The following is a 21,743-nucleotide window of genomic DNA, read 5'->3' on the forward strand; positions in this document are numbered from 1 at the left end:
ACCCAACTCTGCTCCCAATTAAATCAGGGGGAGCTGGGGCAATGCTGAGCAATTCGGAAATCCAACCCAACTCAGAACATTTCTCTGCCTCGCTGGCAAAATCCCCGCCTTTCCTAGTAGATCAGTTTTGTCCCTGGTGTGTATAAATATATGACATGCACACTGCAAACTACCTTCCTTCCTGAAAAGTAGGACACAGCCACAAATGGCAGAAACACATTGGCCCAAATTCACCCCGATGCTACTGGCCCCAATGAAGTGGAACCCACTTATACCAGTGCTGAAAGTGCCTCATTTACTTTCAGTGGTAAAGGACTCTTGCATGTTCAGTTGCTATGTAAATGGCGTCAGTCATGGGCCACTATGGGATGATGCATTTGCTGTTTCCAATTAGTGTACATTACAATCTGGTGTACAAGTCCTTCCTCTCCCAATGGAAGCTGTTTTCTTTAGGAACCCACAGCCTGCCCACAAGGTATTATGTTTCGGCGATGTCCCACTCCTGACTTTGTGCCTTCGTCATTCTTACCTTGGTAACGTGGGTAGTGGTGGAGGTGGAGAGGGTTTCGGCAGTGGCACCAAATATGCTGGTGAGAACTTCCTTCCCAGCAGAGCTGCTGGTGATCTACAGAACATGCAAGGAACTTCCGTTAACAGGAGAAAGGGCAATGGAGCCCTTGTCAATAATGCCACTTCCCCAATGCTATCAGTGTGGGGCTTGAGAGGATGCCAGAATGCTTCCTACTTCACAGCTCTCAGGAGAGATCATTCAAACCTCCCTATCCTTTCTTCATTCCTTTTCTCTCTTGCACTGTCTTCCAGGCCTGCTCCTAGGTTGGCTCTGTGCTGTGCTGTGGGGGTTGGGAGTTAGGACTTGGATCACCCACCACCGTGGCCTTTGTGTGTCTCATAGTCCTTCCACAAGGAGAGAGTGCAACCAGAGGGAGAGCTGTGCTAGCAGGGGCTGGCTGAGTCCAGTCCTGCCCTCCCTGTATGAGGCTGGGACTCAGCCCATGATGGGAGAGGAAGATAAAAAAAGGAGTGAAGAGAGAGAAGTGGGGCTCAGAGAGCCAAGGCGATTACTCAGCCTATCAGCCCATGAATTGCTGCTTGACTGCCAGACTGTCTCCCTGCTTTGCAGAGGGGTGAAGAATTTGCAAGGCAAGAGAGAGGCTTACAATCGGTCTGAGTGTTTTTGTGGGGACAGGCTGTCATCTCCAGAGCAACCACAACAACCGATGGAGCAGCAGAGAGGGCCCCTCCCAATGGGGAACACAATTCCATTCTATTGTATTTCTTTGGGGTCCTTTGTTTTACATCCAGCTCCAAACACAGAAGAGTTAAGGACAGATGCAATTTTCCTCTGACTGTATGGGCTAGGTGCGCATACCCCCTTCTCTGCTGCAGGCACCCTGAGTGTCTGTGCTTCTTTGGGACGTAGGCCCTGGTAAGTGACCGACATGGAATGGGGGCAGCACTGGGCCAGGCTTCACCCCGCCTAGTAGTAATCAAAGGGGGAAAGCAGTAAAAAAAGAACGTGCTGCTCTAAGGGCCTGATCCTGCAAGGTGCTGAGTGCGCCCCGCAAATTGCTGACCATGGACAGCGATGGAAGCTGAGCATCACCCCACAGGATTGAGCCCAAGAAGAAGGATCTGCAGCTGGATCACATTGACCTCTTAGGGCTCCAAATCCTTAGTGATATTTGACCACCCCCCGAATGCTGCTGCTCAAGCAGAGCTCCCCTGGAGTCAATGAGACCTTTGCCTGAATGAGGAGTTAGTCTAGGGAGCTCTCCAGTCCCAATCGGTGTTCAATGTTTGCTTGTTCTGGACAGCAGAGAGTCACCAGGTGGAAGATTCCAGGCCCTGCCTTGCCCTGCATTCTTTAGGCAAGTGGGATGGCCAGCCTGTCCTCCCTTCCTGCTCCACAGAAATCTCTCAGCCCAAGGAGCTGGTGCACTCCGTCCCCGTGCTGGAGGAGGGTGTCTGCGCCCAGGAAAAGATAGACTCATAGTCTTTAAGGTCAGAAGGGACCATTATGATCATCTAGTCTGACCTCCTGTACAATGCAGGCCACAGAATCTCACCCACCCACTCCTGTAACAACCCCCTAACCTATGTCTGCAGCAGGTGCATGAGCTACCAACTGAGGACAGCCTAAACCCTGAACCAAGGGCCAGCTCCAAGGGGTGGTATTTCACAGCCAGACAGCATCCCTGCAGCACCCCCAGGGCCTCTGTTCAGCACAGAAACCTGGGAAGTGGAAGCACTTTCTCAACTCACTGGAGACATGGAGCGAAGTTCGGTAGCCGGGCTCATTCCCTTCCCAGGCTTGGTACTGTGATCCTGGAGGAACAACATACATTGGAGCATTGGCATGGACACAAGCAGGACAAACAGCTGGGAGGGGAGCATCAGAGACATGGCTGGTCTGTAGGCCTCTCCCTTCATTTGCTGCCATCTTCAAATGGCCAAGGATAAGGCGGCCTTCTTTCCCTGTCCCCAATAGAACAGCACCCCCCACCCAGCTCAGGCCGCTCCCTCTCACCCAGCACCCAGGGATCAATCAATGAAGGAGGACGCAATCAGACGCCGCCACCTGGGGACCTCAGGAAAAGATGGCCTGGCTCCACAGAGGCACATGCTTACTGAAGTCACTGATATGCTTTCTGTGGTGACGATGTGGGACGTGGCTGTTGTCTCTTTTCCGCCCAGGGTGCCTCTGTCAACCTGCCAAGGGAAGGGGAGATCTGGTGAGCCCACACAGATACAGCCGAGGAGTTAGCCAGCTGGAAAGGAGCGCTTGGTCTGCTTTGTCTGACAAAACATTAGTGCCCTGGAGCAGTGACGCACTGGGGGTAGGGAAGCTGTAGACAGGTCTTGAAGCTGCAGATGGGCAGTAACTAGCCTGGTGCAATGTGTTTAATGAACAGAAATGCAAACCACAGGTCTCTGTTATATGCCCCCCACCAAGGCACCCTCCTGTGGGAGGAGCACAGCAGCCAGAGAGCAATGCACAGCTGCACACCAATTTAGGAGAGGACGTGAATCCCGTATTCAAGCGATGTGTGCAGAGAGGGGTGCATGTGAGAGAAAAGTTCTTTAAGAGCCAGGAGTGGGATGGGGCCTTGATTTGACATCTCTAGATAAGAAGAGGAGCTAGTCTGTGGTCTCCGCTGAGGAAGGCCTACCATTTTATAGGATTAAAAAGAAACCCCACAAAACTGACCAGCACATTTTAAAAACCTCATCTGATCTAATGGTATGTCTGCACTACCACAGCTAAACTATGGCGCTGTAGCTGAAGAGGTTTTTCCATTAATGTAGTGAATCCACCTCTCCAAAAGGTGAAAGCAAGGTCTAGCCATGTCTGTACCAGTGGTTAGGCTGACCTAACTACGTCCCACAGGGCATGATGTTTTTCACAGCCCTAGGCAATGTCGCTAGGAGGGTTAGGTGTAGAACAGGCCCCAGAAATGAATCCTGTGTGTGTGGCCAGGAGTCTCCAACCCCCGAGGGGTGAGAGGAAGAACTTGCTTGGTTTGCTTTTATTTCCCCTGCAGTTTGGGGATTTTGGAGGGGATTTTGTTAACTCCAGAATGAGGCTCCACAGAAAGCATGGTGGTGCAAAGCTGCTGGCTCTCGCACTTCTTGAATGGTAGTGCCGTGCTGCGGAGAAAAACTCAGCAAGTGCAAAGGAGCAAGTCACCTGTGTTTCCGCCGTGGTGACTCTGTGGTGCACGGAGACCTCTGGTTCTACTTTCTTCGTGCCAGTCACCGAGCTGACAGTCACAGCCTCTGTTTTCAGAACGGATGACTGCAGGGGGAACACAGCAAGTCAGCAACAGACTGCGTGAAACTGCGTTGGTTCCTGGGGTTCAGTTAAAAATGCAACAGCATCTTAGTGTGTACTGAATTGCACCTCTTTCCCTAAGCTGCACATGTTAGCACCTGCCTCCTGCAGTCCATGGACCAAGTAACACTTGCTGGGAAGAGCTGTGGATGCTAGGAGACCCAGGCTGCATTTGCAAGGTCCCTGTCTTGGGTAACTGTAGGCCTCTTTACACTGAGGGAAAAAGCAGCACAGACCAGCGTCGCCCATAATGCACACAGGCACTGTGCAGGCTTCCCCACACAATTAGCCAGAGCACCCCAATCCCAAGCTGATGCTCCTTCAGCGGGCCTTCTCCTGAGCAGGCTGCAAAGCGTCTCCTGGTTTGTGACAAACAGCCACTCGAGATTAGAATGAGACCCACCAAACTCATTGCACTGGTGGCCTAGGGAAGATTTGTAATGATGGATTAGGTTCACGCATGCGGGTGCGTGGAGCCAGCCTGACCCTCAGGGATGCAGGGCAGAGGAGGACTAACTCTGAGGGGCAGAAACACATGACCAGCACCTGCCCATCCAACTGGAACCCTGCTGGTGAAGGTTGCTCAGGGAATGTGCTGATCCAGCACTCACCCAGTTGCCCTGGCCATGCCCCTGCCCTCATTTTATGGGCTGTGCTGGTCTCTGCAGGCCATCCTGGCAGAGGGGAGAATGCAGCCACTCCCCACCTCTGCCAGGCTGTATCCTGGGGCAAATTCAAGGCCCAGGTCTCCAGGATGTATTCTTCCCATGGCACCTGTGTTTACAGGATATTCTCTGAGCACAGGCTTCAGTTCAAACACCCTGAGGATGCCTGTGGGGATACTGGTTTAATTTCTTGGCCTTGACTCTGCTTGAGTTTGGTCCTAACGTTTGGCTCTGAAGCAACCTGAATTTCCTTGCAGGGAATGGCTTGTGGGGGTGCGCCACATGTCAGTTACACACCGGATTGGAGCCTGGGCCCAGGTGGTAAAAAACAGCGACTCTATCAGGGTGCTATTCTAGGGGGACAGGGGCATTGGCCGAGGGGGCAGACCTCCTCTGATTTGAAAGGCAGGAAGTTTGGTTCTCTGGATAGCAGTGCCACTCTGCACAGAGTAAAATGTCCAATCTGCAGAAGACAGGAGGGACTTGGGAACACTGAAGGGTGGAAGACACAATCCATGGGAAGGAACTGAGGACTTGGACCCAGTTTCAGAATTGCAGAGAGCACAGTGCTTCATTCACTGTGGTTCCGGCTCTGCCCTGTTCTCCTTGGCATTTGGACACCTTTAGTTTCTCCAGCAACTACATGTGCAGTCTGTTTAGCCTGATCATATTATAACTACTCCCCTCACTGGAATCATCACAGACCTTTTTGCCATGTCCCACCAGCCCTTATGTAAGGTGCTCATCTCCCTTTATAACCACAGTACATGTTACTTCAACACGCATGCTGTTTGTTAAATTCATGCAACACACAGGAACAGAGATTTGGGTTAAGAGAAACACAACACGCACCCGTGCATGCTGCTACAGTACAGGCATGGGATAGCCAGCCAAACACAGCGAGTTAAGGTGACGATGGCTTTTTCAGTTAGGAGATGCATGGACACACACAATATAATCATGCACCTGGAGGAGTTGAAAACAGCCATGCAAAACAGAGACAACATTCATTTGGGGAAAACAAACACTCCAGAGGATCTCTGGGTTGTCTGAAAGCTGGCATGCTCTTCCAAACAGATGCAAGGGGCATGCTGGTCAAGCAATGCCAGATGCCAAGACAGTATCTGTGAGATGACGACACTGAAACACAAGTCTTGCAGCATGGCTCCCCATAGTACCTCAAAGTGAGACACTTCTGGGATATGGTGGGAGCCCTGCTCCCCTTCCTTGGCATCTTCTTCTTGGCCAGGAGCTGCTTTGTCAGTATCCTGGGAGGAAATCGCACCTTCAGTTTCCTTCTCACTCATGTCTTTATCGAGCTCAGGCAGACTTCTGGAGAAGTCTTCAAAGGCTGTGCTGTGGAAGTCGCCGATCACAGTGAAGTCCACCTCGGCTTCCAAGCTGGAGGTTGAGCTGACCGTGATGCTCGAGCACTTTCGCTCGATGGCCAGATGGTTGTCCTTCAGAAAGACTGAATCCCTCTCCTGGTCTTGCTCCTCATCCCCAGTGTCGCTCTCAGGAGCCCTGTGCCGAGGTGGCTTCACCTTCTCCTCTGCGCCCTCCCTCGCTCCCGCTCTCTGAATGAGACACAATGGCGAAGAGAGGCTAAGACTGTAAATACCAAAGGGCAGGCTAGGGCCAGCTAAGCCAACAGGAGAGAGGGAGGAAAATGTCACAGAGGGGGATTCAAACACAACTCAAGCAGGAAAACTGAAAATTTTGATAGCAGCAACTTTGCAGGGGAAATTTATTTGGTCTGATCTGCAGAGAGGAGAGGAATTAGAAAAGAAATAAAATAAAATAATAATAATAATAATAATAAAAGAGAAAAACAGTCCCAAAGAAATTCTCAGGCATGTCATTGAGCCTGATGGAAGCAAACGTGTGCAAAACAACAGGTATGTTAAGAGACATTTATAAACAGCTCAGACTGCAGTCGTGTGTCAGTAAGTTTGGCACCAAAACAAACAAGGAAGGGAAAGGGGGAAAGGATACGAGTTTGAATGAAAGAAAAGAAAAAAGCTCCATCAGCTGCATGTATTCAAGGAGAAGTGAAGGAGCTTGTCAATTTCACTGAGATCACCCCATAAGAGTTTTACACTCACTGTGTTGGGGCATCACTCTAGGTTTTTGTGTGCTCATTTTAATCAGATGTATGGGAGGAATGGTCAATGTTCATCCATGGAGGCCCCGTGAATGGGACAGGGCAGAGCATCACCCTGCAGGGGATCCTGCTGGAAGCTGAACAGAGCGCTTGTGTGAGAATGAGTCCGGACTCTGTAATGCTTCCCAAAAGCTTGCTGCACAACTCGAGCGGACCCATTCAAGTTTAGTCAGCTGTGTTTTTAATCAGTGTAATTGACAACAGGATCAGAGCAAAGAGATAGCCTTCCTCTGCTGGCTCCTCTCGAACGACGTACATACCTCTCAACTGTTCCAGTACAGGGTAAAATTCACCCCACCTTGCTTGCCACCTGGTTACTGTCAGAAATCGGGAATTAGTCATTATTTTTGTTTTAAGATTTGCTTTTTGCTCAAGGAACGGTTTCACTTCTCTATAAAGGCTGAACCAAAGCCCATTGACAGCAATGCAAAGCCTTCCAGTGACCTCGACGCGCTCAGGATCAGGCCCTCACAAAGTCAGAGATATCCTCCGCTTTGGTTGGACCGTTCCAACTCGGCTGCCTTTTATCCAGATGACTGGTGGGTTGAGAGGTATGAGACAAGAGGGTCTCCAACAAACTCGAGAGGAGCATATACATATACACACACACATATATATATATAGCAGCTCTGCAATAGGGAAGGAGTCAAAAGCATACAGTCCTCAGCTGGTTAAGGTGAGCTTTCACACTACGGTAAGAAGCAGTTAGTAAAACAGCACTGAGACCTGGGAGACCACTGGAATAGCAGTCCTTAAACCCTCTTCTTTCGGGGCAGCTTTTACTGATGGGTCAAATAAATCCTTTTCTTCCCAAATTGGTTCCTGAGATTTGCTCTGGATTAGAGAAACGGGTTAGTCTTTAGCAATGAACTCCAAAAGGAACTGAGCCAGTGCCTTACAAGAGCAGCAGAAAGCTATTTCACCCTCTAGGCACCAGCTTGCCAAAGGGGGGCAGGGTGGGGGGAGGAGGTGAGAGGGACTCACAAGCCAAGCAAGAGGGGACAACAAATTAAGAAGTGCAAGGAACAAGCTGGAAGCGTGGAAATTTTGCTGCTAGGTGTGCATGTGTGTGAGGGGGTATAAAAGCTCTCTGATCTGCACCCCCACACCCCCTTCTTGCTCCTGGGCATGAAGCTCATGTGCCCAGTTTCACATTAGCAGTTGGCATTCTCCAGGTGGCCAAACTGTCAGGAGTTCACAAAACAAAAGCTGATGGACCGACTGGCCAGCGGGTCTGCATTCAGCTTAGGAGCCAGGCCACATACACATACATAAAGGACAGGGAATGCAAAGCGGCTGTTCTCAGTCAATGGATGTGTGAGGTGCCATTGAACATGATCATAAATAAAAGAGCCACGCAACATGCTTATGAACTTTCCATTGGGACAGTTCATGGGAGGAGTTACCACAGCGTCCGTCAGGGTGATTTCACAGCCGGAATCAGGGGAAGCAAGCCTGGTGCCTTCTCCTCTGTGCTCTGAATCGGTGGAAACACCTTCCTTCAAAGACGGAGGCTGGGAAGACTGTCCTGTGGCTGCCCGTTGCGCAGTGATTAGGCATCCCACACCAGACACTTCCCCAGCATGCCAGGCTCTGTCATTTGAAGTGACCGAGGGTGTGGGAGACGTGACTAGGCCCATGGCCCGTGGTGGCTCTATCTGCACCTCTGTTGGTTTAGATGGTCTCTTGGTTTCACTCTCTCGGGGCTGCTCTTGGGCTGCTCTTTTTCGCTCATCAGAGACTGGGCCGCAAGTGCCACCTTGTTCAAACAGCTTAATTTTAGAAGCCACAGAGGTTTTTTCATACATCTCACTGTCGTGTCCCTGTGAGCCCTGCCAGCCAGTGGTGAGGGAGGGTGAAGCCAGCTCCACAGGTGCCTCCTCAGGCTCCTGAGATGCAACTTTCACCCCACCTGCAATTGACTTCAAAGGCCCAGACTCTGGCTTTTGTTTCCTGTTGGTAGGTTTCCCACCTTCAGCTGTGGCAACAACAGGACGTGACAATTCCTTGTCCCCATGAGGTGATCCTTTTACAGGAGAGCCTGTAGGGAAGGCTTCAGTTTCTTCTCCTGAAGGAGGTTTATCCTGCGCTTGCTCGCCCGTGGCAGGGCCTTTGTCCTGGGGTAGCTCATCTGCCTTGAAGCTTATGTCCTGGGGAGGCTCACCGACCTTGGAGCCTGTGTCCCTGAGTGGCTCTCCCACACTGGGGCTAGTGTCCTGGGGCAGCTCACTCATGGTGGGGCCTGTATCCTGGGACTGCTCACCCACGGCGGGGCCAGTGTCCTGGGGTGGCTCGTTGGCCTTGGGGCCTGTGCTCTGGGGCAGCTCACCCTCGGCAGGGCCTGTGTCCTGGGACAGCTCGCCGGCCTTGGGGCCTGTGTCCTGGGGCGACTCACCTTCAGCAGGGCCTGTGTCCCGGGGTGGCTCGCTTGCCTTGGGGCTTGCGTCCCGGGGTGGTCCACCCGCTTTGGGGCCTGTGTCCCGAGGAGCCTCACCAGCTTTGGGGCCTGTGTCCTGCGGCGGCTCGCCCTCAGCAGTGCTTGTGTCCTGGGGCGGCTCACCTTCAGCAGGGCCTGTGTCCCGGGGTGGCTCGCTCGCCTTGGGGCCTGTGTCCCGGGGTGGCTCGCTCGCCTTGGGGCCTGCGTCCTGGGGTGGTCCGCCAGCCTTGGGGCCTGCGTCCTGGGGTGGTCCGCCAGCCTTGGGGCCTGCGTCCTGGGGTGGTCCGCCAGCCTTGGGGCCTGCGTCCTGGGGTGGTCCGCCAGCCTTGGGGCCTACGTCCTGGGGTGGTCCGCCAGCTTTGGGGCCTACGTCCTGGGGTGGCTCACCCTCAGCAGTGCCTGTGTCCTGGGGCGGCTCACCTTCAGCAGGGCCTGTGTCCCGGGGTGGCTCGCTCGCCTTGGGGCTTGCGTCCTGGGGTGGTCCGCCAGCCTTGGGGCCTACGTCCTGGGGTGGCTCACCCTCAGCAGTGCCTGTGTCCTGGGGCGGCTCACCTTCAGCAGGGCCTGTGTCCCGGGGTGGCTCGCTCGCCTTGGGGCTTGCGTCCCGGAGTGGTCCACCCGCTTTGGGGCCTGTGTCCCGAGGAGCCTCACCAGCCTTGGGGCCTGTGTCCTGGGGTGGCTCACCAGCCTTGGGGCCTGTGTCCTGGGGCAGCTCACCCTCAGCAGGGCTTGTGTCCCAGGATGGCTCGCCCGCCTTGGGGTCTGTGTCCTGGGGCGGCTCGCCTACGGTGGGCTGGCTTAGTTTCTCTTCCTCTGGACTTTCTGTTGTGCTGGGAGGATGCTGCCATGGGAGGCTAATGGGGGTTGGTTTAATCTCTATGGCTTCCATCTGAAGAATCATTTTTGACATTTCTCTTTCTCCCAGCTCAGTTGTTTCTCTTCCAGTCTCTGACACATTGGAAGTTGCTTCCCCTTTCCACATGTCCTGTTTTTCTGACCCTTTCAGGCCTTCTGCCAGGATGGAGCTTTGTGCTGCACTGTATCTCTTGCCCTGCTCTTGAGAGAGCTCAGTCTCTCCACCTTCCCTGGGGAGGGAACCAAGCTTTAATTCTGCCATCGGTTCTTGTGGGTCCTCGTCCCTCGATTCCTTTGCTGCAGAGCGTGACTCAGATTCAGTTCCACCTTTCGATTCACTGCCTATTGACCCAGCAGACTCCTCTTCCTCTGGTGCATATGCCCCCTTCTCTGCAGTACAATGTCCTAGGGGGTGTGTCTTTTTGCTAAGCTCTAGAACCTTCTCAGCTGGGTCTGATTCTATAACGGATTCATCCAGCTCTGATTTTCCTTGGCCACCTGCTGAGGAAGTGGGTTGGAACTTGTCCTTTCCCCTTATAGCTGTTGGATCAGATGCTGGTTCAAGCTCAGGGCTCGTCCTTTTTTCATCAGAAAGGTCCGGTTTGGGCTCCAGGCCCTCTTTTTCAGCAGAACAAGGCTTTTCTTCCTCTTCCAGTCTGAGATGGATTTTACTCTCTTTTTTGTCTCCTTCTGTAGCTCTCAAGTAAAAGATCCTCTCTGCAGCAGAAGACATTGTCTCGTCATCATTAGACTCCACATTAGCTTTAACACCCTCGGAGGTTGGGCTAGGTATTATGGACTCTTCCTTATCTGAAGCTGGTGAGACAGACCCAGGCTCTTGCACGATAGCTTTCCTTTCTTTCTTTGGAGGTTCTGGCCCAGAAGGCTCAGACCTTGGTCTTTCATATGCTTGGGAATCTTCAGGTTGTTGATTTTGCTCAGCCTGGCCTTCCAAAGAGCCAGCTGGTTGCTTAAGTTCATTAGTTATCACCTCTTCTTTTCCCTCCTTGGACTTCTGCTCTTTGCCATTCTCAGATGGCTGGCTTTCTGCCTCCAAAAGGGGGTCTTCTCTGATTTCGCTCTCAGACACTTCATCCTCCCACATAGACTCAAAATCCTCTGGACTAGCGATCATTTTGTCTCTTGCATGGGTATCCAGTTTCACACTTGCTGGTTCCTCTTGTGCTACTGCTTTTTTGGCTTTCCCTACTGCAATGTCCACTTTTGATAAGCTCACACTTATTTGCTCCTCTGAAGGACCTGTAGGTACGTCTTCTTTCTTGGTTCCAATAGCTTTCTCTAGAGCAAGCTCTTCCAGCCTAGAAGTTTCTCTCTCTACAAATACCCAATGCTCTGAACCCTGTATTGCAATTTGAGCAAGAAGAGTTAGCATCAAACACACTTTACCTAAATAGCTGATCACTGTTTAGTTAAGTAACAGAAGGCTGTATTGACTAAACCATTATTACTTATGCAACAACTGATTCAGATGTGTGTATAAAGGAGCTGGCAAGTAACCAACTGATAGCAAGTATTGAAATCTAGGGGCCTGATCGTGTGTAATTGGTGCTGAAGTCAATGGAAGAGAGGGTGCTTAGCTTTTCACTGAGTTGGACCCCTAGCCCTTTTCGAAGGCTTGGGACCAAATTCTACTCTCAGCTACAGCTGATCAATTTTTTCCCCCCAAAATCTGCAATTTCACTGGGTGGGGGGGGAATGGGTCTAACTTATCCACTAATATATTAGTGAAACTATCACCATGTTTTTTGAATAGTTGCAGAACAGAACTGGTTGAAAGATGCTGAAATTCTAAATTTCAGCATTTTTTACTGACATTTTGAATGAAAAACAGGATGAAATTTTCTAGAAAATGTTCATGAAAATTTGGCCCCATTTTTCAAGCAGCTGACCTACACCCACACACTCTGACTGCAACAAAGCCATGTCATATTGACACAGGGGGTAAGCAAGGAGAGACTCTGACCCATACTCTATCAGCATTCTACAGTCCGATTGGTTTCGATGCCAATCAAAGCTTCGTAGAATCTCACAGGAGATTTTCAAATAATTAGGTACAGTTCTTTATGTATAGAGAGAACGCTTTTAACAATCCTAGAAATCTCTGATTTTCCTCTCAACCCCTGACTTTTGCCACAGCTGTTTGCTAGAAAGCATCACATCTGTTCAAGAGCGTTTGTGTCTCTGATAATTCATCTGTCTATAGGGCCCCTTCTCCTTTGAGATAGAGCCAACCACCCAGTTAGCACAGGTCTGCGACCCCAAATCAGTTCCTAAATTGGTGGTCCCATGATATCACCACTTCCTAGACATCCTTGACACCCATGGAGAGTTTGGCATTGGCACACCAAGTCACATGGGCATGGACTGCAGTTAGATCTTCCCCTAATTTCCCAGCTCTCCAGACAAACCTGATCAGAGGGAACAATTTATCTGAGTTTCCAGCAATTCAGAATGGGGCCCAACACAAAATACAATCTAGAAAAACAAGGATTCAGGTCACAACAGCTGTTATAGCCACAAACACTGCAGTAATGACCGAGAAAAGCAGTACAACAAGCTACAGTATACTGCAAAAAGGCAGCATCCTGCAGCAGGAACGTGGAAAGATATTTGCTATTCAGCACTGTGCATCTAGGCTGCAGAGATCTGTTGCTACACAGTGGAGTGGGCTGCCAGATCATGATTCATTATTAATATCATTAGTATACAGGCACCACGTTTGACACTTTTCATGTCACAGGAGAGCTAAAAACTTTACAAGCTGTATCGACACAGCATTGCTGGAGTTCAGCCATTGCTGGGGTGGAAGGTGGGAAATCTTAGGATCATAGAATTATAGGACTAGAAGTAGGGTGACCAGATGTCCCAATTTTATAGGGACAGTCCTGATTTTTGGAGCTTTTTCTTACATAGACATCTATTACCCCCCACCCACCATCTCGATTTTTCACACTTGCTGTCTGGTCACCCTAACTGGAAAGGACCTTGAGAGGTCATCTAGTCCAGTGCCCTGCACTCATGGCAGGACTAAGTATTATCTAGACCATCCCTGACAGGTGTTTTTCTTACCTGCTCTTAAAAATAACCCACTGGAATGCAACAGCAACAGGATGGGAATTTTCTTCAACAGGAAAGTTAAGCTAACTGTCTACTCCAACATCACGGGATTTGTACCATTCACACAGAGCAGCCAGGACTTCAGGGTGTGTTTATTTAAAGCTCTCACTTGGCATGTAGTCTCTAATGACACTAGAATACTGCTTTGCTGGAGCACATCAGAACAGAGACTGGATTGAGTTGCAACTGAATCAAAACTGCAGCATCTTCATGCAGCAACTGGTTTGCTATGGCTCAGTGTAGTATGCTGCAGGGAGCCCGTGCTGGGATATGGATTGTACTGCAGTATATTCCCAGCACAGTGCAGTGTGGGGCAGAGACGGCATACCCTAGTGTGGCCTGCTGTAGAAGACAGTGTCTCCTGAAGCTGACCATGCTGATTTTCTGCAGTGCAAAACAGCAAATTTCAGTACCACAGGATTTGCAGTTGGCTGCACTGCTCCTCTTCCAATAGAGAAAAGAGTGAGTTGGAAAGAGACCTGAACTAAAATGAGCAGAAACTACTGTATCCACCAAGGGCCTGGGTACTGGCAGGCACTGATGAGGGAGGGGGAGTTAGCACTGTGTGTTCATGTTGAACTGTGTACAGCTTAGTCACGTTGCGTCATTCAGAGCAGAAGGTGGAAACTTAAGTCCCAAATACTAACTGCAGAGAGAGTGAAAGAGATAGAGTAGAAGAAAGAGAGACGATAACTGGCAAAGGGAAGAGAAAACAAATAAGGGGAGAGAAAAAAAAAGGCAGGAGAAAGGAAGAAAATGCTATAGAATGAAAGCGCTGCCGGGGTGGGGGGGGAGGGGAGAGAGAGGACTGTTAAAATCAGGGATAATTGAAATGACCAGCGAAAACCCTCATCCAATGTCCCAGCTCTCTCCCCAAACCTATAAATATAAATGGCAGGACCCTCCCCCCCAAAAAAGGCCATGGCAATTTGGGCATTTCTCCCCCTTTATTTGCAACAATTGGGGCAGTTACACCCCTAGTGAGTTGCCCCCAGAAGTGGGGAATGTTTGTGCACTAGCACTCTCCCTCGGGTGTTCTGTCAGAGGAGGCCAGCTTTAAACAGTGGCCAGCCCACGCTAGAACTGCCTATCTGGAGGATGCCCTGACTCAGCGTGTCTCCTGGGCACACCTTCCTCTGCCCTGGCTGGTATTGGGACTTTCAGGAAGCTCCTCCTGCAGGAAGTCCAAGGCAGAGAAGTCAGGCTCCATTGGACCACATAGAAGGAGGCAGCTGGGGCCAGATGTGGACTAGCTGGAAGGACACTCAACTGGCTCATTAGGAGAGAAGAGCATGATGTTAGAGGAGACACCAGCAGCCAGAGGAGAGAGAACTAGAGCTGGCAAGTACAAAGTGGCTTTAACAATGGATCTTCTTTCACTGGCAGGTGCTGCCACTCTTGGCATGAGTGGTGGAAGGCTTTTGAAGCTGTGCTTTGGTCACCATGAATTCCTCAATGAAGGCAGATCACCCCAGGGGAGCACCATGGGTCCCATGAGCCAACCTGTGTGAAGATGATCAATGGCTCCTCTCTGGCTACAGATAAGGTTGTCAGATACCTCCATGGCCCCCTTGTGTGGTGACTGGAAGGGTGGCATGAGAAGTGGACGGATCTAGTCAGACAAGGTTGCACGACCTCACCAACTCAGTGCACAAAAGGACCCGCTTGTTCTTTTCCCCTCAGTCCTTTCAAGTGTGTTTGTCACCTGCCTAGGCCCAACTGGACTGAGAACAAAAAACTAGGTTGACGGAATCTCTGGAAAAGTGAGGGGAGAACAAGTTGCTCATTCTCATTCCTGAGACAACCTGTGGTGTTGCTCTGCTGGCCCACTGGCATCCCCATTTAGCTGGAGCTGGAGCCCTTCCAGTCAGACCATGTTTAGTTGCCTGGCTGTTGCCTCAGACCCCAGCACCACAGAGGAAGTGGCATCTGGGCCCGGAAGTGTTCCTTACAAACAGCATGAACTCCATGAATCACATCCTGTAAAAGGGGACTGGGGGGTGGGGGAAATGTGGGAGGAAGAGAATTTAGTTTCAACTGGCCTTAAAAATGAAGGCTCCAAATGATTTCCTTGCATACAAGGTGGACTTGGACATTTGACTCCATGGAGGGAAGGAGAGGGGGGCAGTATGCAGCGCCATGGAGGGGGGCAGGTAAGCAGGGGACTCCATCCATTTCTTAAACACACTCCAAACTAAAGAACTCGGTGTTACCCATTAAGAGTCCAGGCTGCACAAGGACAAAGCTATAGCAGCCATACATCAAACCCTCAACTCACAGCCACAAACACTTGGAATTAAATAGAAAACAAAACCTGAAATCAATCCAGCTCTGCACTGGAGTGTTTCAAATCACCAAATGCCTCCCACAATCAGAGGAAAAGATGACAGTGCTAAATGCACTCTGTGCTTCTGTGGCCCCCCACTGGTGTTGGGTTTTAAATTTTTTTCAAAATAAACTCTGTGACGTAAGTTTTTTGTCCAAGCTCCATTTCATCCTAGGAGTGCACAGAGCTAGCAAGAGCTGACACATTTAATAAAAAATCATCCCACAACATTGGGATGCAGAGGGACACACCACAGATGTGGGGAAGCTGCTGTGCAGCCTGTATCATACCGATCCTACCAACCTCTCTTGGGGTGATCAGATCATTTCACTGCAAGCCCGCCTGAACAATAATGATTCTGGACCTGATTCCCCGTGGTGCGACTCCACTGTTATGCTGGTAATGCCGCTGAAATCAAAGGTGCCAAACTGGAGTAAAGCAGGGGCGGATCAGGCCGTTTTGCTAATAAAAGCCACTGGCCCACTGCGTTTTAACAGCTATCTATTAGCTAGTTATTGTTCGAACAGCCACCAAACCCAGACATGAGGCCCATGTTTTCAAAGGGCTGTGCTTGCCTCTTTGCCAGTGCATCCTTTTGGCAGATGCAAGCCCTTGCACTTGCATGGACTGAGCTACCTGCTTTGCACAAATTCAGCATGTACAGTTAGCAGCGTCTTTGGAATGCATTGCCCCTGTTGTTTACTCGACAGCTATTGCCAGGATTTTAAGGAGCTGTTTCCAGTGGGCAGTTGTGATGAGTCCTATACATAGACCTCTGCCTTGGTGTGCTGTTCTGAGTGAGCACGGGTGGGGGAAACTCTTGGCTTAAATGCTCTTTCTGGATACAGACACAATTATGTACAGGTTTGGGGAGCAGGGTAGGGGAATATCCAGAGCATTGTTCGGATAATCAGATGCAGAACTAACTGGAGTGAAGCATCCGACTGTCCAATCAAAGAGCCCCAGAAACTCAGCCCTTTTCCTCTCCAAAACAGGCCTGCTTCATTGCAGCATCTTCCATCCTGCCCTTCTGGGCACCTCTGCAACTGAACTTTGTTACATCAGACTGCTTTAGGCTCAGTCCTCACTATGGCTTGAACTGCACTAGAAACAATCCGATTTAGAAAGAGCTGGCAAGCATTGGGCTCCCAACATATTCTTCCAACACAGTTGTCCACAGAGGATAGGACGTTTTACCAGCCGTGTTGGCCCACGAGAGGGCTAACCTACGGTGCACTTTCTCAGCAGGGCGACTGGTAACCATGTTGGGGGTGGATGCAAAGCAGGCTGCAACTGTGCTAGGTTGTAGTAGGGTTTGGAAACAATCTCCAAAGCAGTTACTAGCTGCTAGGTCTGCCAGGAGATAACTGAGTTGAGGGATAGCGTCACAAGGGTCACCATTGCACAACCATATCTTAACAGAGTGCAAAGACCCCATATGCCCCTCTCCCTCTCCTGGCTCCAAACTCTGACAGCCTCACATCTTCCCCCTCATCGAGGTAGATTAATCAGAAAATGTCTCTCAGCTCCCCTTGGGACCTGTCTAGATGGCAGAAATCACCATGTTTAAGCACGGCTTTGCCCCAACCTAGAATCTGATTCACTCTCCCCTGTGTGGACAGAGCAAACTCACATTAGGGGAACCATGTTGTAACCTAGTTTTCTTCCGCCTAGTGGAAAGCTACACAGTAATACTTCCCTCACGCACTACCCCTCCTCACCATAGCTCTAGGTGGTATGATGGAAGGAGTGCTCAGTGTTTCTCTCACCAACACTGCAGCCAAGCCAGTATTCTCTAAGAGAACGCAAAGAGGCTGCCAGGTCGGTATTGATTACTACCCCTGCTCCAGAGATCAGTGCAGGACTTGTCTATGCCTCCACACACACACCCTTATTACTGGGTTACGATGGGAGACCCAGCTCAGAATAGCAGCTCCTTAGCAGCTGACTGGCTACCCATGCGTGGTTGGTGCATTGGCAGGAAATCTTCCCAGGGGCCCTGAGGTGGATTACACAAGGGACTAAAAACAGAGACAGCTTGGCAATGGCTGTCCAGTAAACAAACTGAGACAAAGAGGGAGTGGGAGAAAGAGAGATAAATGGAAAGGCTGATGATAACCTCAGGAGAAGAGGCAAGGCTTTTCTGGGTGAAAGACTCCATGGATAAGGCAGCTCCGTGCTCGGCTGATAACTCCTCTAGGGAATCCTCTTCAATCCTCTGTTTCAGCAAGGGAAGCCCAAGCACCCACAGCCAGAGGGGTGGGGAGAGAGAGAGAGAGAGAGAACGAGAACGAATGAATAAATGAATGAATGAATGAATGGATGAGGGTCATGAATTTTCCAGCTGGGGCTTTGTGCTTTATTCATTTGTTTAAAAAAATCTCATCCCCGCCCACCGTCAGTGACTGCAGACCTGCTGAGCTGTGCACTCCTTCCTGCTGACCTCAGCTCCCCGCGGCCTGCCCGCCAGCCTGAGCCCGGCACAGAGCAATCTAGCCCAGCACCCACCGGGCAGTGTCAAGGCTAAGCGCTAGAGGGGCTGATCTGCAGGTAGCTACTCTCCCAAGAGTGACAAGTACCCCCACCCAGAACCCTCTCCCTGATAGATACAATGGACCAGGGTGCCTGCCCCTCTGAGGGCCAGAAGCCTGAGGCTAGGCAGCCCTCCTCACTCCTCCGATCCAGCTGAGAAGGGGATGGAGTTTCTCTTAAAGTGCTGCAGGAAGCTGTTGGGAGAGGGGGGTTGTAGGAGAAGCCAGGCTTCTGCGATACCCCCCAAGGAAGGGAAGATACCAGATAGAAGCTGTGGGTAGAAGGCCCCACTTGGAAGTTTTGCTTTCTGTCAGTGGTGGTTTGGAGACAAGGGTTAACAACTGGGTATGGCTGATAGTTCCCTAGGCTGGCATGGCAGCCAGCTTATTGCCCTCATCCTCCCAGTCACCGTCATTGCTGAGCCACCCCTGCTAGGTGATAAAACCTGCCCCCACACTCCCCAGTGACAGGATCAGCCGGAGATCAGCACTCGGTATAAGAAGCCATAAAACCTCCTTAGGCTGGGTTAAACGCCTGTGTCCATTACCCCACTGCTGCTCTGCAGCCTCAATCAGCTGAGAGACAGCAATGGACCTGCCTCATGGTCCTGGCAACTGCAGTATGAGGCTTGCCCAGGCTACTGGCTCAGAGAAAGCCTTCCTTGTTTCCAGGTCAAAGGGCTGGGGACCACCAGCCTCATTATGGCTATGAGCAGTACTGATACAGCTCCACAGGTGTGCACGGCCCTGTACAGACAGAGCACAAATCTGGCAGCCAATCCAAGATAAAGCTGGCCCTGCAGCTGGGGCAGGGAGGAGGATAGAGGGCCTTGTCATTTAGATGCTGCTCAGGTCTTCTGTCCTCAGCCAGGAATTGAGGGAGTCAACGCTCGAAGCTAACAGCAGGTGGCGCCCTTTACCAGCAAAGCCCAGGCACCCGCTGCGGCTTTTCACCCCTCTCTTAGTTAAAACAGCCAATCTCCCGGTCCCAAACCATCTCAAGCTGCTTCTCCACAGGTGAACGTCCAAGCCATTGTCTAGCAGAGCACAGTGCTCACTGATTTCACCTGCCCTTCCTCATCTCTGGGTCACAGCCCCAGTGGGGGTTAGCTCAACATGCCGCGGTATCTGCTGCCCCATTCCCCTAAAGCTGCAAGGGGCTGTGTACAAGATCCCAGCACTGCCGAGCCATCTGCCAAGCTACCCTGCAGACAGAACGGAGCATCAACGGGCAAGCAGAGTGCCTGTGAGGCATACCACATCCTACTCCCAGCACTTCTGGAGCAGTGAGGGCTGGGAACCCTCAACATCAGCCAGAAGCAGCCAGCCTCTCCCCTGCCTACCCCACTAAGCCCAGAGGACCCATTTCTCAGCTCCATGTCACGCATGGAGGACATATGCAGAATCTAGCACAGTGCTGCGTGCTGGCACCAGAGACAGCTCAGCTGGCATTATGTGCTCACTTCCCTCCACACTGCATGCACGGGGAGATCGGCCATGGAGCGTCCTCAGGCCTGACTCCTCCGCAGGCATCCCTGAAGCAAGCAAAGAAGCCATCACGATAGGAAGGGGCAAGACACCCAATGGGGGTTCCAGATAGGAGCACTGGCTCCAGCCACAGAGTGGGCTACACAACCTGCTCCCCTGGCTGGAGCAATGGAGCCATGTTGGCCAATCCCTGCATGAGATGGAGCTTGGGCTTAGTCCTCACTCAGACGCCTGGGCATGGCACTTCCTGTGGTGTCTGGGGGTAAGCAGTGCCAAAGGCTAGGGAAGAGGTCCAATCCAGAGGCCAACCCCGGGCTGCTGCCATATGCACACCCTTTACTCAGGTTTCACTGAACTCTTTCCTGGGTAGCACAGAAACCCCGGGGCACCTCCCACCAAACCACAGACACAAATCAACAGAAAACCCCCTTCACAAGACAGGACAGAACGAACCTCACTGGCCTTCTCCGGGGTCCCCTTTGGCGTCTCATCTTCATTCTTGGGTGAGGAAGAGGCTGGTGATGAAGGCAGCCTCCTGTCCCGGTCCCTGTGAACCAGCTTGCTGTTGGGTTCCTTCAACGTCCTCTTCAGCTCATTGATGCTGGCCTGGTGCTTTAGCAAAACGTCTTCTGGTTTGTCTAAAAACTTTGGGAGGGAGATGGGAGGGTAACTAGCAAGGCAGAGATCGGATCGCTGCAGGGAAGGGAGGGCCTGCTTCATGCTGAGGCTGAATTTGGGATCTCAAGAGCCAAATATGCCAGGAATCACCCTGCAGACCAGGACAGCTCCAGGGAACAGCTGAAAGTGACCAGCAGGACTTACACGTACTTCCTGGTACTGATCAATGTGCCCCTTTCCCATCCTAAAGCCCAGCTCCCTGGGATCCACATGTCAGGCCAGGTTGAGGCCGATCCTAGACGATTCTCAGTAATAGTAGAACGGTGGCACTCAAAGGGGAGTCACTTCCATTTCAGTCATATCTAGTCTCCACTAGGTTCCACTGGCCTCTGTGAATTTCTGCTGGAGGGTCATCATGCCCCAACACCCCTGAAGCCAGTAGGCCAGATCTGTTCCAATCGATTGCACAGAGTTGCCAGCTGGAACCAGCTGAAAATGTTCTACTGGACTTTCCATAAGGCTTCCCTGGAACTGGATTCTGGCGATTGGTCCAGACTTGGATTTGGGCCTCCCCGAGTGCTACGGGGTCTAGAGGTTTGGGTTTGGCCCATTATAAAGATAACGATTTGGGGTGTTCAGGTCCACACACTGATTCAGGCCCTATCTCTATAGCAGACCCAATCCTTTCTATAACATTGTGAGGGTTGTGAGACCCCCTATTTCTGCACTAGGGATGGGCGAACCCATTCAAAAAGAAGAACCAACCCCAATTTTTGCCCCGAATTAAACCTGTTTGGAGGTTCAAAAAGGTTCAGATAAACTTCTTCCCTGCCCTTATTTTGAGTTCCTATAGCAGCCTGTCCATTTCTGGGTCCTGTGCAGGACTGCGGGAGCCAAGAGGCCTGAGAAAGGCCCTTCTCATGAGAAGTCCAGCCAACTCTGCAGACTCAAGGGGCTCAGAGAAGTTTAGGATAAGAATCCAAAATGTTATCTGCATCCTAGAACTGGCCGTTCTGAGGTTCGCCAATCACTAGCACAAGGTGTTACTGGGGTGCACATGACAGCGATGGAGAATGGCACATGCAGAAAGGAATGAGGGATGAGACACACTACGGAGGGAACAGGACTGGGCACCTACAGGAGCTGGGAAAATAAACCAACCAGCTGGAGTTGAACAGTGGATCACTCACCAAAGGGGCTTGCCCTTGTGCTGGATGCAACAGCAGGGATTTTAGCTAAAGCATCTCTTTGGGAAAGACTCCCCATTTAAAGACCACCAAATCCCCAGGTAAATTGTTCCACGGGTTAATTACCCTCACAGACCTCTAGTGAAGACTAGGCAATAGCAGCCTGGTTCTGAACTGACACTGAACCATGCAACAACCCTCCCTAGCAAGACTCATCTTCCAAGAGCATTATGCACTAGCCCTCATGCTCCCTATTAACCGACTGGTGAAACAGACACAGAAAGATCTTAAGTGACTTCCCCAAGGCCAGTGCTGGAGCTGGTCCTGGAACTCAGCAGGCCAGGCCACCTGGCCAAAGCTCTCACTAGGAGAAGAACCCTAGGAACAGCTCAGTTGGCACAAGGGTTTGTATCTGAAATACACTGTGGGGCAGCATCTCCTCATGCCACCCCACGCCTCGCCAATGGAATTACCGAGCCTA

At 51.2% G+C, this 21,743-nt stretch overlaps 1 protein-coding gene across 6 annotated transcripts in view; it reads right to left on the minus strand.

The window, feature by feature from the left end:
• Window positions 1–529: 529 nt before the first annotated feature.
• The window catches only part of EPB41L1 (erythrocyte membrane protein band 4.1 like 1), a 148,370-nt gene continuing 127,156 nt past the window's right edge, over window positions 530–21,743 (minus strand). For 4 of the 6 annotated variants that reach the window (XM_050917233.1, XM_050917235.1, XM_050917232.1 and 1 more), the window contains 9 exons: window positions 19,911–20,102; window positions 17,558–17,656; window positions 9,540–11,334; window positions 8,089–9,242; window positions 7,409–7,516; window positions 5,697–6,095; window positions 3,710–3,817; window positions 2,284–2,730; window positions 530–625 (listed from right to left, as the gene is read on the minus strand). In XM_050917233.1, the coding sequence (XP_050773190.1) occupies window positions 2,563–2,730; window positions 3,710–3,817; window positions 5,697–6,095; window positions 7,409–7,516; window positions 8,089–9,242; window positions 9,540–11,334; window positions 17,558–17,656; window positions 19,911–20,102 (4,023 nt within the window). In that variant the 3' untranslated portion in view covers window positions 530–625; window positions 2,284–2,562. The remainder of the gene's footprint in view (window positions 626–2,283; window positions 2,731–3,709; window positions 3,818–5,696; window positions 6,096–7,408; window positions 7,517–8,088; window positions 9,243–9,539; window positions 11,335–17,557; window positions 17,657–19,910; window positions 20,103–21,743) is intronic. The other 2 variants (XM_050917236.1, XM_050917237.1) reach the window with 2 other exon arrangements.

Source organism: Gopherus flavomarginatus, chromosome 11 (genome assembly GCF_025201925.1).
Source record: "Gopherus flavomarginatus isolate rGopFla2 chromosome 11, rGopFla2.mat.asm, whole genome shotgun sequence".
Classification (NCBI taxonomy): domain Eukaryota; kingdom Metazoa; phylum Chordata; order Testudines; family Testudinidae; genus Gopherus; species Gopherus flavomarginatus.